At 31.7% G+C, this 12454-nt stretch overlaps 1 protein-coding gene across 18 annotated transcripts in view; it reads right to left on the bottom strand.

The window, feature by feature from the left end:
- Window positions 1-12454, bottom strand: part of Dnc (phosphodiesterase dunce) — a 324716-nt gene that overhangs the window by 35669 nt on the left and 276593 nt on the right. For all 18 annotated transcript variants that reach the window (XM_072901819.1, XM_072901822.1, XM_072901830.1 and 15 more), the window contains 3 exons: window positions 4269-4370; window positions 4120-4184; window positions 2973-3085 (listed from right to left, as the gene is read on the bottom strand). In XM_072901819.1, coding sequence (XP_072757920.1) covers window positions 2973-3085; window positions 4120-4184; window positions 4269-4370 — 280 coding nt within the window. The remainder of the gene's footprint in view (window positions 1-2972; window positions 3086-4119; window positions 4185-4268; window positions 4371-12454) is intronic.

The following is a 12454-nucleotide window of genomic DNA, read 5'->3' as shown; positions in this document are numbered from 1 at the left end:
GACAAATAAAGAGTATCAATATTCTTACATATGTCACGTATGTTTACAGAACAAAAGAATGGCGCTTCTTTTATTGGCAAAAGGAAAGTAACTATAAAGTTGACGTGATGTCACGTAATCATGCATGTTACTGCGGACTATGAACATGACGGTCGGGATCATGTAATAACTGAAAATGATACGCATTTCACTTATTCGCCTTTAGCGCTTATGTTTATGTAAATAAGACGAATAATTCATAAGGTGAGAATAAGCATGAGATAATATTTGGGGGCCACAGAACAGGAAGAGAAAGGCATCTAATGTATAGGCGAAAAAAACATAGGTATAAAAAGGTATTTTTTATTCCCTCGTATAAAAAAGGTCTCTAAATTACGCATGCTAAGAAATTAAATATGCTACTATATGAGCGTTTTTAATTAATTACGTTATTGAGAAAGTAATGATGAAAAATGCCTACTGTAATGAAGACAAAAAAAATCGTAAAAACCGGTAAACCACGAAAAAAAAAAAAAAACGAGTTTTTTTAATCATCTCGCACAACTGCTTAGATTAAGAAGAATTGCGTCATTATGTTACATTAATTATCTAAAAATGTTAAATTACAGAAATATTTCTTTGCGTTTTTCATCTTATTTTCTCTTTCTAATAATAAAACAAAATATTTGTATAAAGTTATGCGCGGTTTGGTTTCTGATTCTAATACGCTTACAATCAAGTCGAGTATGTAATTCATAACGAGATTCGTAAAGAGCTTATGAAACTCGACATTTTAGCTGTACTTTAACACTTTATCGCGCAAACAGCGACAAACTACAAAGAGAAACGGAAAATTCATTTAATCTCACAATGACAATTAAGCGCGAGTAGCACGAAAGACACAAAGTCTAATAATTTCCACGTCGAGGAGGATGATGACTTTACAGAGAAATAAGATTTTGCTCTTGTATTACCATTACGCTTGTTATGCTGAATTGTTATTATGATCAGCAAAAATATAAGAAATATATGAAGCCTTTTAATGACGAAATCATATTTTAGAAATTAACAGTAGATATTGTAAAATATATAAATACACACATAGGTTTTTAGATAGCTCTTTATATTTTAATTTCTTCGTCATTTTTTGTATTTTTTTTATTTTCTTTCAATGGAAACAAACCTCTTTTAAAAGGAATTCGGGTTAATTGAACACCTACACGAGGCTACACGTGGCGCTTCCAGGTCAATCAAAAAGGCAGCGAAAAAAAATATCGATTCAACGCTGACGAAAGAAAGTAAAACTGCGCTACCGGAAAGTGCAAAAGGCAAACAACGTTTTTACATGAGTCCCCAGTGAGTAAACCGAGCACAGATTTGCTTTCGGAAAATTACGACGTTGCGTTCGCTTCATATTTTAATATAACTGACATTTTTTTTTTTTTTTTTTATTTAACTATCTTCAAAGATGTTTAATTACCGTATACGCGTTGCATCTTAGTGGACAGGTTATTCAATAAGCAATCTAAAAAACTATCTTTTTAGAAAGTTCAGAAGACTTCTTGCGCAAAAAATGATTAAGAGCAAGATTCTTTGCATTTATTAAATCCTTGCACATGACATGCACACGACGTAAAAAGAATCGAGCTCAATTGGAGCACGTCAAACCTCGCAATAAATATCTCACGCGCATGAAAGAATATTCATGTTCACGCGAGAAAGTTGGCTTCCAGTTTTTTGCGGAATAAATGAGAAAAGTCTTCGCGTCAATTCTTCGTGAAATTTTGTTTCCCGTCGGGAAGTTTTCTCAATGAAACATCGGTCTTAAAAAAAAAAAAAAAAAAAAAAAAAAAAAAAAAAGAGGGACAAATAATCCCCATCGTTGCTAAATTTTTAATTTCCCCTCGCAATTCGTTGTACTATCTGTTACTGCAATTTGGCATCATAAATGTAAAATTACAATTCTTCTTGTATCTCAAAGAGGAAATAAATTGATCGCACTCGGACGAGCCCGTTCTCGCGCTGGCTTCGCCGATGCGGTCGTGGAAATTGGAAATTCCCGCGACCGGAATACAAACGATTAACGACCGGCGCGGAAATTGCACGGCTGGGATGTCGAGAGTGTCATAGAGAAACGATTGTTTCTGTCCGAGTATGATAAGTGTCTGTTATCCGACCGGCAAATAAATACAGTTAGGCGATTAACGAGTTGAAAGCGGATCGTAATTCTTCGATATCGCAAAAACAACGAATTTATCTTGGTTTAACATTTGGACTTCGGGATTTCCCAGAGGGAAAGAGTAATCTCTTTACGGTTGCAATTTGGCTTCGGTCTTAGCGATTGCGTAATTCCCGCACACATGCAACTGTTCGTATAATCGAACAATTTTACATTGTCAATCCCGAGCTAATTCAGCGTTGATTTACATACAAACAAAAGAATTATTCCATTTAATCTCATAACCAGCCAGGGTAGAGATTACTAAATAAATCGCTAGTGACTATGATGTTAAAGTTCACGTATAAATATAGATATTTTACATTTGTCCGTATATGATAAGTCAGATATACAAAAAAAAAAAAAAAAAAAAATAACCTAATTAAATTCATTTTCAAATTATTGCTATTTAAATAAATTCGAGCCAAACAAAACTGATAAAATTTTTTTCAATGTCTGACAATCCTCTCAAATGTTTTTATTTACCTTCATATTACGATACTGACTGTTGAATTTATTTAAAACTACAAAAGAATTTATTTCAGAAATGTTGCGACCTTTATGAATTGAATTCACATTTGCACAATTTTTTCTGCTTAAAATCATTTGAATAATACATTCCTAAAGTCTAGCAAATTCCTTCTGAGATTTTACATATACGCGATGCAGAATCTCTCTTTGAGTCTTGCAAGATATACGAGAAATCAAGCATTGAGAGAACATGTCGCGGAAAAATACAGAGAAAGAAGAAATATAAGCATATATAAAGTCGTACCTTCAGAGATGCCATGTCGGACACAGATCGATGCGTCTGAATGGTCTCCAACTGGTCTAAGCACCAGTCTAGCTCCTCTATCGTTTCAACAGCCAGTTTCATGAAGGGCTCCTCTGAAAAATCCGGAAAAACAAATTTAATACTATAAAAGCATTAGCAAGCAATAAGTCAATCATTAAAAAATGTTATCCGCCAATGTAATCTGTAATCTGTAATCTGAGTTTTAGAAAGCTTGAAAAAATCCCTTTGATCATTTATTTTTTTGTATTTTCAAAATTTTGTAAAAATTCTTTAAAAATGAACAAAATATGTGAGAAAAACTTTTAAGCGCTTTATGAAATGGATGACACAGTTTGGAAAATAAATATTGATATTTTAGAAATAATAAAAAAAAAAAAAAAAAAACGAAGTTCACAAAAAACTAGAAAGCTAGAAATATACATTTGGCAATTGTAATAACGAATACGTTTTTTAACAGAAATTTAATTAAGAGAATCGATGGAGAACTAAAAAGACTCTAAAATTTTTTTCAATAACCAAAATCAAACACCTACATATATGAAACATGATCGTAATTACTAATACAATTTAAAAAAAATAAAGAGCACGAAATTCTTGTCCAGAAAAAGTCAATGAAAGCTTCGAGAATTAAAAAGGGACGTGACAATATTGGTAAGAGAATGAAAATAAAGTTTTCTATGCTTTTAGATTGAAGAGATTGAACAGATTGAAGAGATTATATATAAAGTTCGTTTATACGTAATAAAAATTTCTGAGAAAAATCAAATACGTTAATTTTTAATATAAATATATAAACGAAAGTATACTGCATTTTAATTAAAAAAAAAATCAATAGAAATAATCGATCAAATAAATGTCATATATTTCTCGAAGCAATTACTCGTCATCGTTAATATAACAGTAATCATTAAATCCCGCTTAGAGAGGGCAAGACAAATTTTTCCACGAATTATCAATAGATCGAAAAAAAAAAAAAAAAAAAAAAAAAAAACATTAAATGTGATGTCAATATATGTATTAAATAAAAATCATAAAAAATTGCTAAGATTAAAATTCTCTAAAATTAAAGGTCTATTTAAAGATGTATCTATTCAAAATATAAACTATAATATTATGTGATGTTTACCTCCTGGCGCCAAAATCCGTGGCTGAGGCGTACTGCTGCCCTGTTGGCCACTACTCCTCCGCGATCTGCAAAAGCCGGATGAAAAATTAATCAAAACTCGGCACGATCGGATATCGTATAACATCAAACGCAGACGTTAATCTACTTACTTATTCGTCGGCACATTCGTGAGCGACAAGAAATTGTTCCTGACCGAGCGCAGAGAAGCAAGAATCTGTGCGAAGGGTGTAACGATGAGGTCTTCGCCATGGCTGTAATTGAAAGAGAAAAGGAATAATTCATCATCGACATCTCGCTGATTCTCGCGTATCGGTAGGGTAAAGTTTTTGACGGCTTTGCTATAAATCTTTTTTGCCGAAAAATCAGTGTCTACGTCGCTTCGCGTGTAAATTGCATGCAAACGTGATAGCTCGATGACGTTACAAACGTAATTCCCATTCTGTTCTTCTCTCTCTCATACACGCATGCACACATAAACACACTTGTGTGTTTCATTATAAAAATCCAGGAATCGGATATTTAAAGAGAAAAGAAAGATCAAAAGCGATTTCGTGTGAAAACTATTGATTCAATATATCTTTATTCTTTTTATGATGAAAGAAGTAAAATACCGTTCTATAGGATTTTGCATCAGAAACATATGACGTTCAGAAATAAACTATATTCTTGGATACTTGAAAGATAAAAGAGTAGATCACACGCAGATACAGGAAATATTTATTTATTGAAAGGCATTGGGCAGCTTCTCGCACGTGCTTGCGATCTGAATATCGTAAATAAAAAATTCAAATAATTTTACATTTATAACATTTTAATAATATATTTTTACGTATAATATTTATAATATATAAATAAATACTCGGTCGGCGTAATTGACGAAAGATTACATTGAATTTCTTCGTTTCTCAAAAAAGCTGTGATATTTTTTTTATATATCTTATTTATTGCTGCTTGCGCAATTGCATGTAAAACAGCTTCCATTTATTACATCGCCGTTATAATTTCTGACATGAGTATCTAGTTTTTCCAAATTTATTCCTATAACGCAAATCTACTGTCTGTGTCACGTCGATTTATCGTGCATTAAATTTTTATCCTTTTCCGTGTCATCCTTTTCCCATGAGCATCCAACACTTCCGACATATATACGAACCATTTTTCTTTAGTCGTTTTTATTCGTCCCTGGGGTTAAGCGATCTCTTGTTTTCGATTCTCCTCACATATGTAGCATCCGTTATTTTATACGTTATTTTTCTACATTGTATTTCTATAGGAATGCGTTTTATTTCTCACAATGTTATCGTAATAGAGGACGTGAATTTTTTTAACATGGTACTACAATTTAGTAGGTGTACTGAAAAATATAATTCGGGATAAAAAAAATATCCACGTGCGCGACTACACATGTATTACTTATTTCACATCGCTGACAATAATATTACACGAATGCGTAGGTAAACGCACGTGCATAATAAACGAGATTACAGAGGATTTCGCATCAGACAGATCTTTCACGGAAGCCTGCATAAAGTCTACGGAGATGGATAATTCTCCGTACATCTCAGTAACAATGCATGAATATCCACAACACCTATTTCATTTTTCATTAAAAAATGTATTATTCGAAGATTGCTTAATCGATTACTACCATTCTGAAAAAAAAAATCAAGGGTCGCTCCAGATTCAGAGTTCGTATATTTCTCTTTCGTTTTTGCAGCTTCCTCCCGTGCGTATCCAGCTGTAATAACGCGAAGAATATTGATAAATTTTTGCATACACAAGGACAAATTTGCGTACTACATAATGAAACGTGCAGTCATTATTCATCCCCTGCTTTCGTCTCATCCCGCGAGAGAAAATTACGTTTCTTCTTCGCGAAGAATATCACGGTGGTTGAATAAGTTTGGCAGTTACCCATTCTACCTCCTAGCTAAATTACTACGAATGATTCTTGATGCAATGAGAATATCTTCGAGAATAAATACCGCCATTAAATAATTATCAATCAACCTTGTTTGTTCGGCCATGTCGTAAATAGCAATATAAATAAATTGCACTGCTAAATTAAAAAAAAAAAAAAATGTTGAATAGCTATAAATAGCTAAAAATAGCTCAAAATTATCCTACAGATTAACATAAATTGCCTAGCTAATTTACATTATATAATGAGATAATTATATAAACATTAAAATTGCATTATCGCTTATGTGAAACGTCATTAATATTATATTACACTCTTACAGTTTATCAAGAGAGCAAATGTATGCAATTAACTTAATAACATTAAAATTGCTAAATGTAATCAAATATGTATAAAATAAACTCATTCTCAGGTACTGATATATATATATATATATATATATAAATTTGTAATTGAATGCTGTAATTGAATAATCATATCAAGATTGATATTATAATATTATGTACACAAATTATATTAATATTCCACTAGGAGATAAATGCATATGTATACACAATATATAAAAATATATTAAAAGATTGATATTATCAATTACGGTACATCATCCATCTTTAGATATTTTTGGATGGAATGCTTCAAACCGTTTTGAATATCACATCACAAAGTGCGTATAAAAGACTCGATCTAAAGTTGGATTACAAATGAATAAGACAGCCAAGAAAATCACGACACGCAAAAACTTAACATAAACAACGACTGATGACGTACATCTTCTCTTTGTAATACTAATAACATTAATATGTTGATTAAGTTGGGATATGCGCGATTCTAAAATACACACGTATAAGCGGTTAATCCTAATTAATTACCAACATCGTATGAAATACCCGATAACAGTCAAAGGAGGTAGCGGTAACGTTGAAAGGACTTTAACATAGATGCAGATAAAATTAATTAATTCAAGCACAATGTGTGGATGTGTATGCGCGCGCGCATGCTGCGTCATTACATTACTTTAATGTAAAAATTCGTGAAAAGTAATTTATTCGTATAAATAGGAATATACTGTTTTTAAAAAATCTTTTATATTTGCTTTGTGAGAAATATCTCTAATAAATAATATCCTGCAATTTTTGATCGCGATATTACAAATTAGTATGTTTTAGCAAGTTCAAATAGATATGATAACATATTTAATCACTAACAAATTGATGTTGTCTCTCACAATGATGATTCTCATGTGAAAAACAATTTAATATATTTAGAGTATATTTTAATTAGACTCGCCTTTCTCTCTCTCTCTCTCTCTCTCTCTCTCTCTCTCTCTCTCTCTCTCTCTCTCTCTCGCGTGGAACTACGCAGGCAGATATGTATATATATGCGCTTGCATGATAAAATGGGAGCTTTTCTATAAATATTGCAGAAAGGTCATAAGCTACGAGAAATGCCGATGGCAAACCGTCTTCTCTTTTAAATAGAAATTCGCACCACAAAAAAAAAAAATTAAAAAAAATAAAACTTTCATGTCAATCATAACGATCAAGAATCAAAATATAAATGTTAATAAATATTATAAACAAGTGTTGTATGTTACCAATTTTTATACATATTCTATTTTAATTTTACCAATTCAAATAAACTGACCTATTGTAAATCCAGAGCAAAAATCTAGGCAGATGGGACCATTTTCGCTTCATCAAAATTTTCATTATTTTAATTGCACTCCTAAAAGTGAAAATAAACACCGACGTAACGTGATATAAATCTTCTTTCCACAGAATGTGAAAAATTTCCGTCGTGATATTTGATGGCTAATTGTATTTCTGTTTTGTCAACTGTGAAAAAATACCAGAAGAGAAGCAAAAAAAGTACTCATGCTCTCTCGCACAATGGGGATATAAAATGAGTTGGTCCTCTAACGGCAAGAGTAGCAGAAACGTGACACGCTCTTTCTAGGAATACCTTCTACCATTGCTGTAATATCTGTATTACGCGAGAGAATATCGTGGTTAGGAAAGGAAAGTCATAACAAACTCATTTTTCTCGGTCTAAAAGAGAAAAAAAGCCGTGCGAAATAAGCGAAATGGATTTTCCAAAATATATATTTTGTATCACGTTTCGTTTCTTCACGATCCGCCGTCTCATCGAGAAAAGCATACGATCGTGCAACAAATATTTTTACACGATAATATCATAGAGAATGATATAAAAACAAAATTATATTTTACGTGTGCGCCATATACGTCACTAATATCCATTAATATTATGAATGTATAAAAACGCCTTTATATAAGATTAGCAAACATAAGCCGGAAAATAATTAATCCTTAAAGATCGCACATGATGAAGTCATTTTAATCTTATCGATATTTTAATAATAGAATGTACAAGTAATCAATAAAAAAATATTTAAAATTTATTTTTTAATTTCTGTTGAACAGGATGATTTTCTACAGATGTCAAGGAATATGTATAAATTTTTATTAATTTTTTTTCAAGCACTTTGAGACAGTTAAAACTACGACAAGATATTGTAACTGGAAACAGAAAAAGTGTGAATTACAAGAACTAAATACGACGTAGTAAATCGTCCGAATAAATTCTGAACAATGTGCTGCTGGCAAAGTATCACTCCAATGTACCTCAAAAGCGCTTAACTCGTAATTTTCTTTGAACAAGGAAAACTAAATAGCTACTTGAGGAAGTTACTCGAATATCCGATACGCTCGCGAATGAAGTCATTAAAATAACTAACGAGCGCAAAAATATACATTCTCGAATTTTCGAACGACTTTTTATCTCTCGTCACAGATAAAATACGAGCGGCGATCAATAGAAGCGAATCACCATGTAATTATGCTCGCGACTGCGAGGGGACTCGAAATTCAGAGTTTAATATCGGCACATACATATATTAGCTAACACAAGCGAGGCGTTAAATGCGGCGAATAAAGTTGCAAAATTCTCGAACGCGCCCAGGAAAACAACTTGGCGCCGCATGAATGGCAACAATGATACAGCACGTTGGTGGTGGTATTTGTCTCTTTCCCGTCTTCTCTTTGCCAGCCACCGTTCTATAAACGCCTGCGATAGGCAATGAAACTTGATTGGAACGCCACTGTTCGACTACGAACATGAATAACGATAATGTAGCTCCTTTCTCTTCCCTTCTTCTTCCCCCGAAGAAGTGGAAAAATTTACAAATTTAACGTGAATAGCATGTTTTATAGCAGCAAGAATTTTTTGTATTTCTTTTTTATTGTCATTATTAATCGTTTCTTGAGCAAATTCACTTTTGGATAAAAAGAAAAAATACAAAAATTTCAAAACTGTGTTTTCTTTAAGCGTTTTTCTTGTCGATTCTCCGATCATTTTCAGATTAATTTGATACGCGAAAAACTATTATTTTTTTGAATTTTATATTTCTCAAAATCTTCATCACAAATGTCATTATTATTTTTGGATAAAAAGAAAAAGATTTTAAAATTGTGTTTCTTTTAAGCGTTTCTTGTCGATTCTCCGATCATTTTCAGATTAATTTGATACGCGAAAAACTATTATTTTTTTTTGAAATTTTATATTTCTTAAAATCTTTATCACAAATGTCATTATTATTGTCTTTTCTAAGATATTGCAAAAATTGTACAAGCAAAATCATTCTATTATTTATCTTATACATATAGCTATGCATTTTATTGAATAACTTGTTTTTTCTTTTTTTGTCAACGTTTTGTCAAAGTTATTATGTATGTAAAGAATCAGAACACTTTATTATAAATAGTCAATAAATAAATTAATAAAGAATGAGTTGAAAGTTTTCATTTTAAAACTTCAATATTCTTCAATTGTTATTTTATCAACATTAGTTGCGCAATAATTCTTGTATATATTTAACACATTAATGGCAATTCCATTATATAACATTAATTAGTTCTCTGTTGTCTATATTATCAAGAGGGATCAAACTTTTAATTAATAATATAAAGCATTAATTACCTGTCACTTTATATAGTTACTAAATATATAGAAATCAATAGAATACTCTTTACGATATTCCTTTCACAGGTCTTTTTTGACGCCTCAATCTACTGACGACTTCTTGTATAATACAGTCAAGATTGCAGAAACACTCAATTAACGTAATATGAACACTAACACATACAACAAAAAGCGTTTTCCTTTTCAACGAAAAAAAAAAAGAATATTTTTTTATACGTGACCGGGATGAAACTATTGAATAGTTTCTTTTATATATGTCAGAATAGTTACCGTGATGGTTATTTTCCGCGATCAATACGACCGAGATCCGATTGTTGGGAAGCACGAGAAAAAGATGCACATTCGCAATACATTTAAACGGAATATATCGCGCACTCGCTCATGCTTTGATTATACAGACTTACGAAATGTTTGCAGAAACGATTATGTAAATTCAAAGAAAGTAAAGAAAAAGAATCATCTCTAATGGAAAAAAGAAATTGTGTTACGCAGTGAATAATCAATAATGATGCAAAATCATCGTCTCGTGCATATAGTATATTCTCTCTATAAAATATAATGCATCTACTCTATTTTGTGTTGAATATTCAATTTGTGCAACATGACGATACGTATGTCTGATAATTTAATAATGTGGATTAATTAATTGCCGTGAACGATCCTTCATTGCACGAAACGGATACATATGACACAGGAGTAATGAAATTATTTTGTACACGGCAGTCGATCTGTGAGAATCCATCTATATAATGTAATTGATGGCAGATCAATAATTCACTAATAATACAATAAAGGGAAACCGATAGCCAAATATTATGATTATACGGTATAAAAATGGATTTTGGAATGCAAGCAAGGTTGAGGCATAGAGGGCACACGTCGATTTGAGGACAGATAACGTCGCGTCGCGTCGCGTTGACAAACTGACAAGTAAGCGGAATATGAAATGCAATATTCGTTGAATAACAACTGATTACCGGCGTGCAGTAAATGCTGATGTTCCGAGACCGCAGAAATTTAAATTCGCATCATTCGCTCTCGCATCAATGGGAAATAATTCGCGAATCAACTTCCGTTAAACGGAAACATAATACAAGAATATATTATCTTGTTAAATTTAAAATATCTTTCTTTTCGAAGAAAAATTAACGACACAAATTTTTCCCAACTTCAAATAATATTATGTATTATATTTTACACGCCAAATATGCAATATCTAGTTAAAATTATTTAATGAATATGTTGTTGGCGGAATTTATGAAATTTTCATTGTTTAGTAAATTAATTCTAAATAACACAAGTACTTAGCGTCGTGTATAAATTATTAACCCAAAAACTTGCAGAGAATGCTCGTCCTCGGTAACATGTACCCTTTTCACAAATTTGCTTTATAAAGTAAACGCTTTTAAACTAAATGGCAAGTTAAATCATACGTAATCTTAATAAAATTCCCGTAGAGATTGTAATTTAATTTAGCTGGAAGTTCTTAAAATTACAGAGAAATTAAATCTCTTTCTCTTTCTCTCATATAATCGAATAATTTTGAATTGTCTATTGCAGTATTAATTTATCATAGGTCAATAGGTCACATAATATTAGAATGTAGAATTCGGAAAAAATCCAAATAAAAATGCGAAATGTCATGCTTGCTAAATAATGTTTGACGAATACACGGTTAGTGAACTGTTTGTAATATGACTTTTTTCGGGCTGAAAATTAATTAGAATTTTATTTTTGTTTTATTTGTGTTGAAATAAATATTTAAAATGGATAGTGACCCCGAATTGATATATGGCTGAACTTTCCATAAGGTTACTACCCATACGAAAGAATCAACTAATATATATTTTGTCGAAAATTCATTAATTAATATCTCTGTAAAATTAAAACATGTTTTTATAACAACCGATGTCGACAAAGTCAGTTTACGAATATTTTTTTGCTGCAGAAAATCAGTCCTTTAATTAACGTTACGTCGGAAAATATCATTCTAACAATGAGGGAAATAGTATACCGTTATAATTTTCAAATAACAATTTTTCGAAAAAGGCGAAATAGTTCTCATCTCGGCGATATATAAAACTATAAACTTAATACATCATCGTATATACGTTTTCCCACAGTGACGTAAATCTTTTCCTTGACCTCCTTCAGATGCATGTTCTCATTTATTCACGCAATGATTCAGCATAATTATCACGTTCACATAATCGTCGTGTCTAGCTAAAGGAGATCCCGTTTAAATATCACACTGTCTCAAAATAGAATTTAGATCGCATATATGTTCCCTAAATAACGTCCGATAATCAACTTGTACGGGAATAACGATCGATCCCTCGTTATCCGTCAGTCCCCGTGGTTGGGAGACCAGCCAGAAAAGCTACGTGTTTCATGTGTCTAGATGGATCAAACGTC

This window comes from Anoplolepis gracilipes, chromosome 11 (assembly GCF_047496725.1).
Source record: "Anoplolepis gracilipes chromosome 11, ASM4749672v1, whole genome shotgun sequence".
NCBI lineage: Eukaryota > Metazoa > Arthropoda > Insecta > Hymenoptera > Formicidae > Anoplolepis > Anoplolepis gracilipes.
The sequence above is the reverse complement of the archived record's forward strand: the minus strand, read 5'-3'. Positions and strand labels throughout refer to the sequence as shown.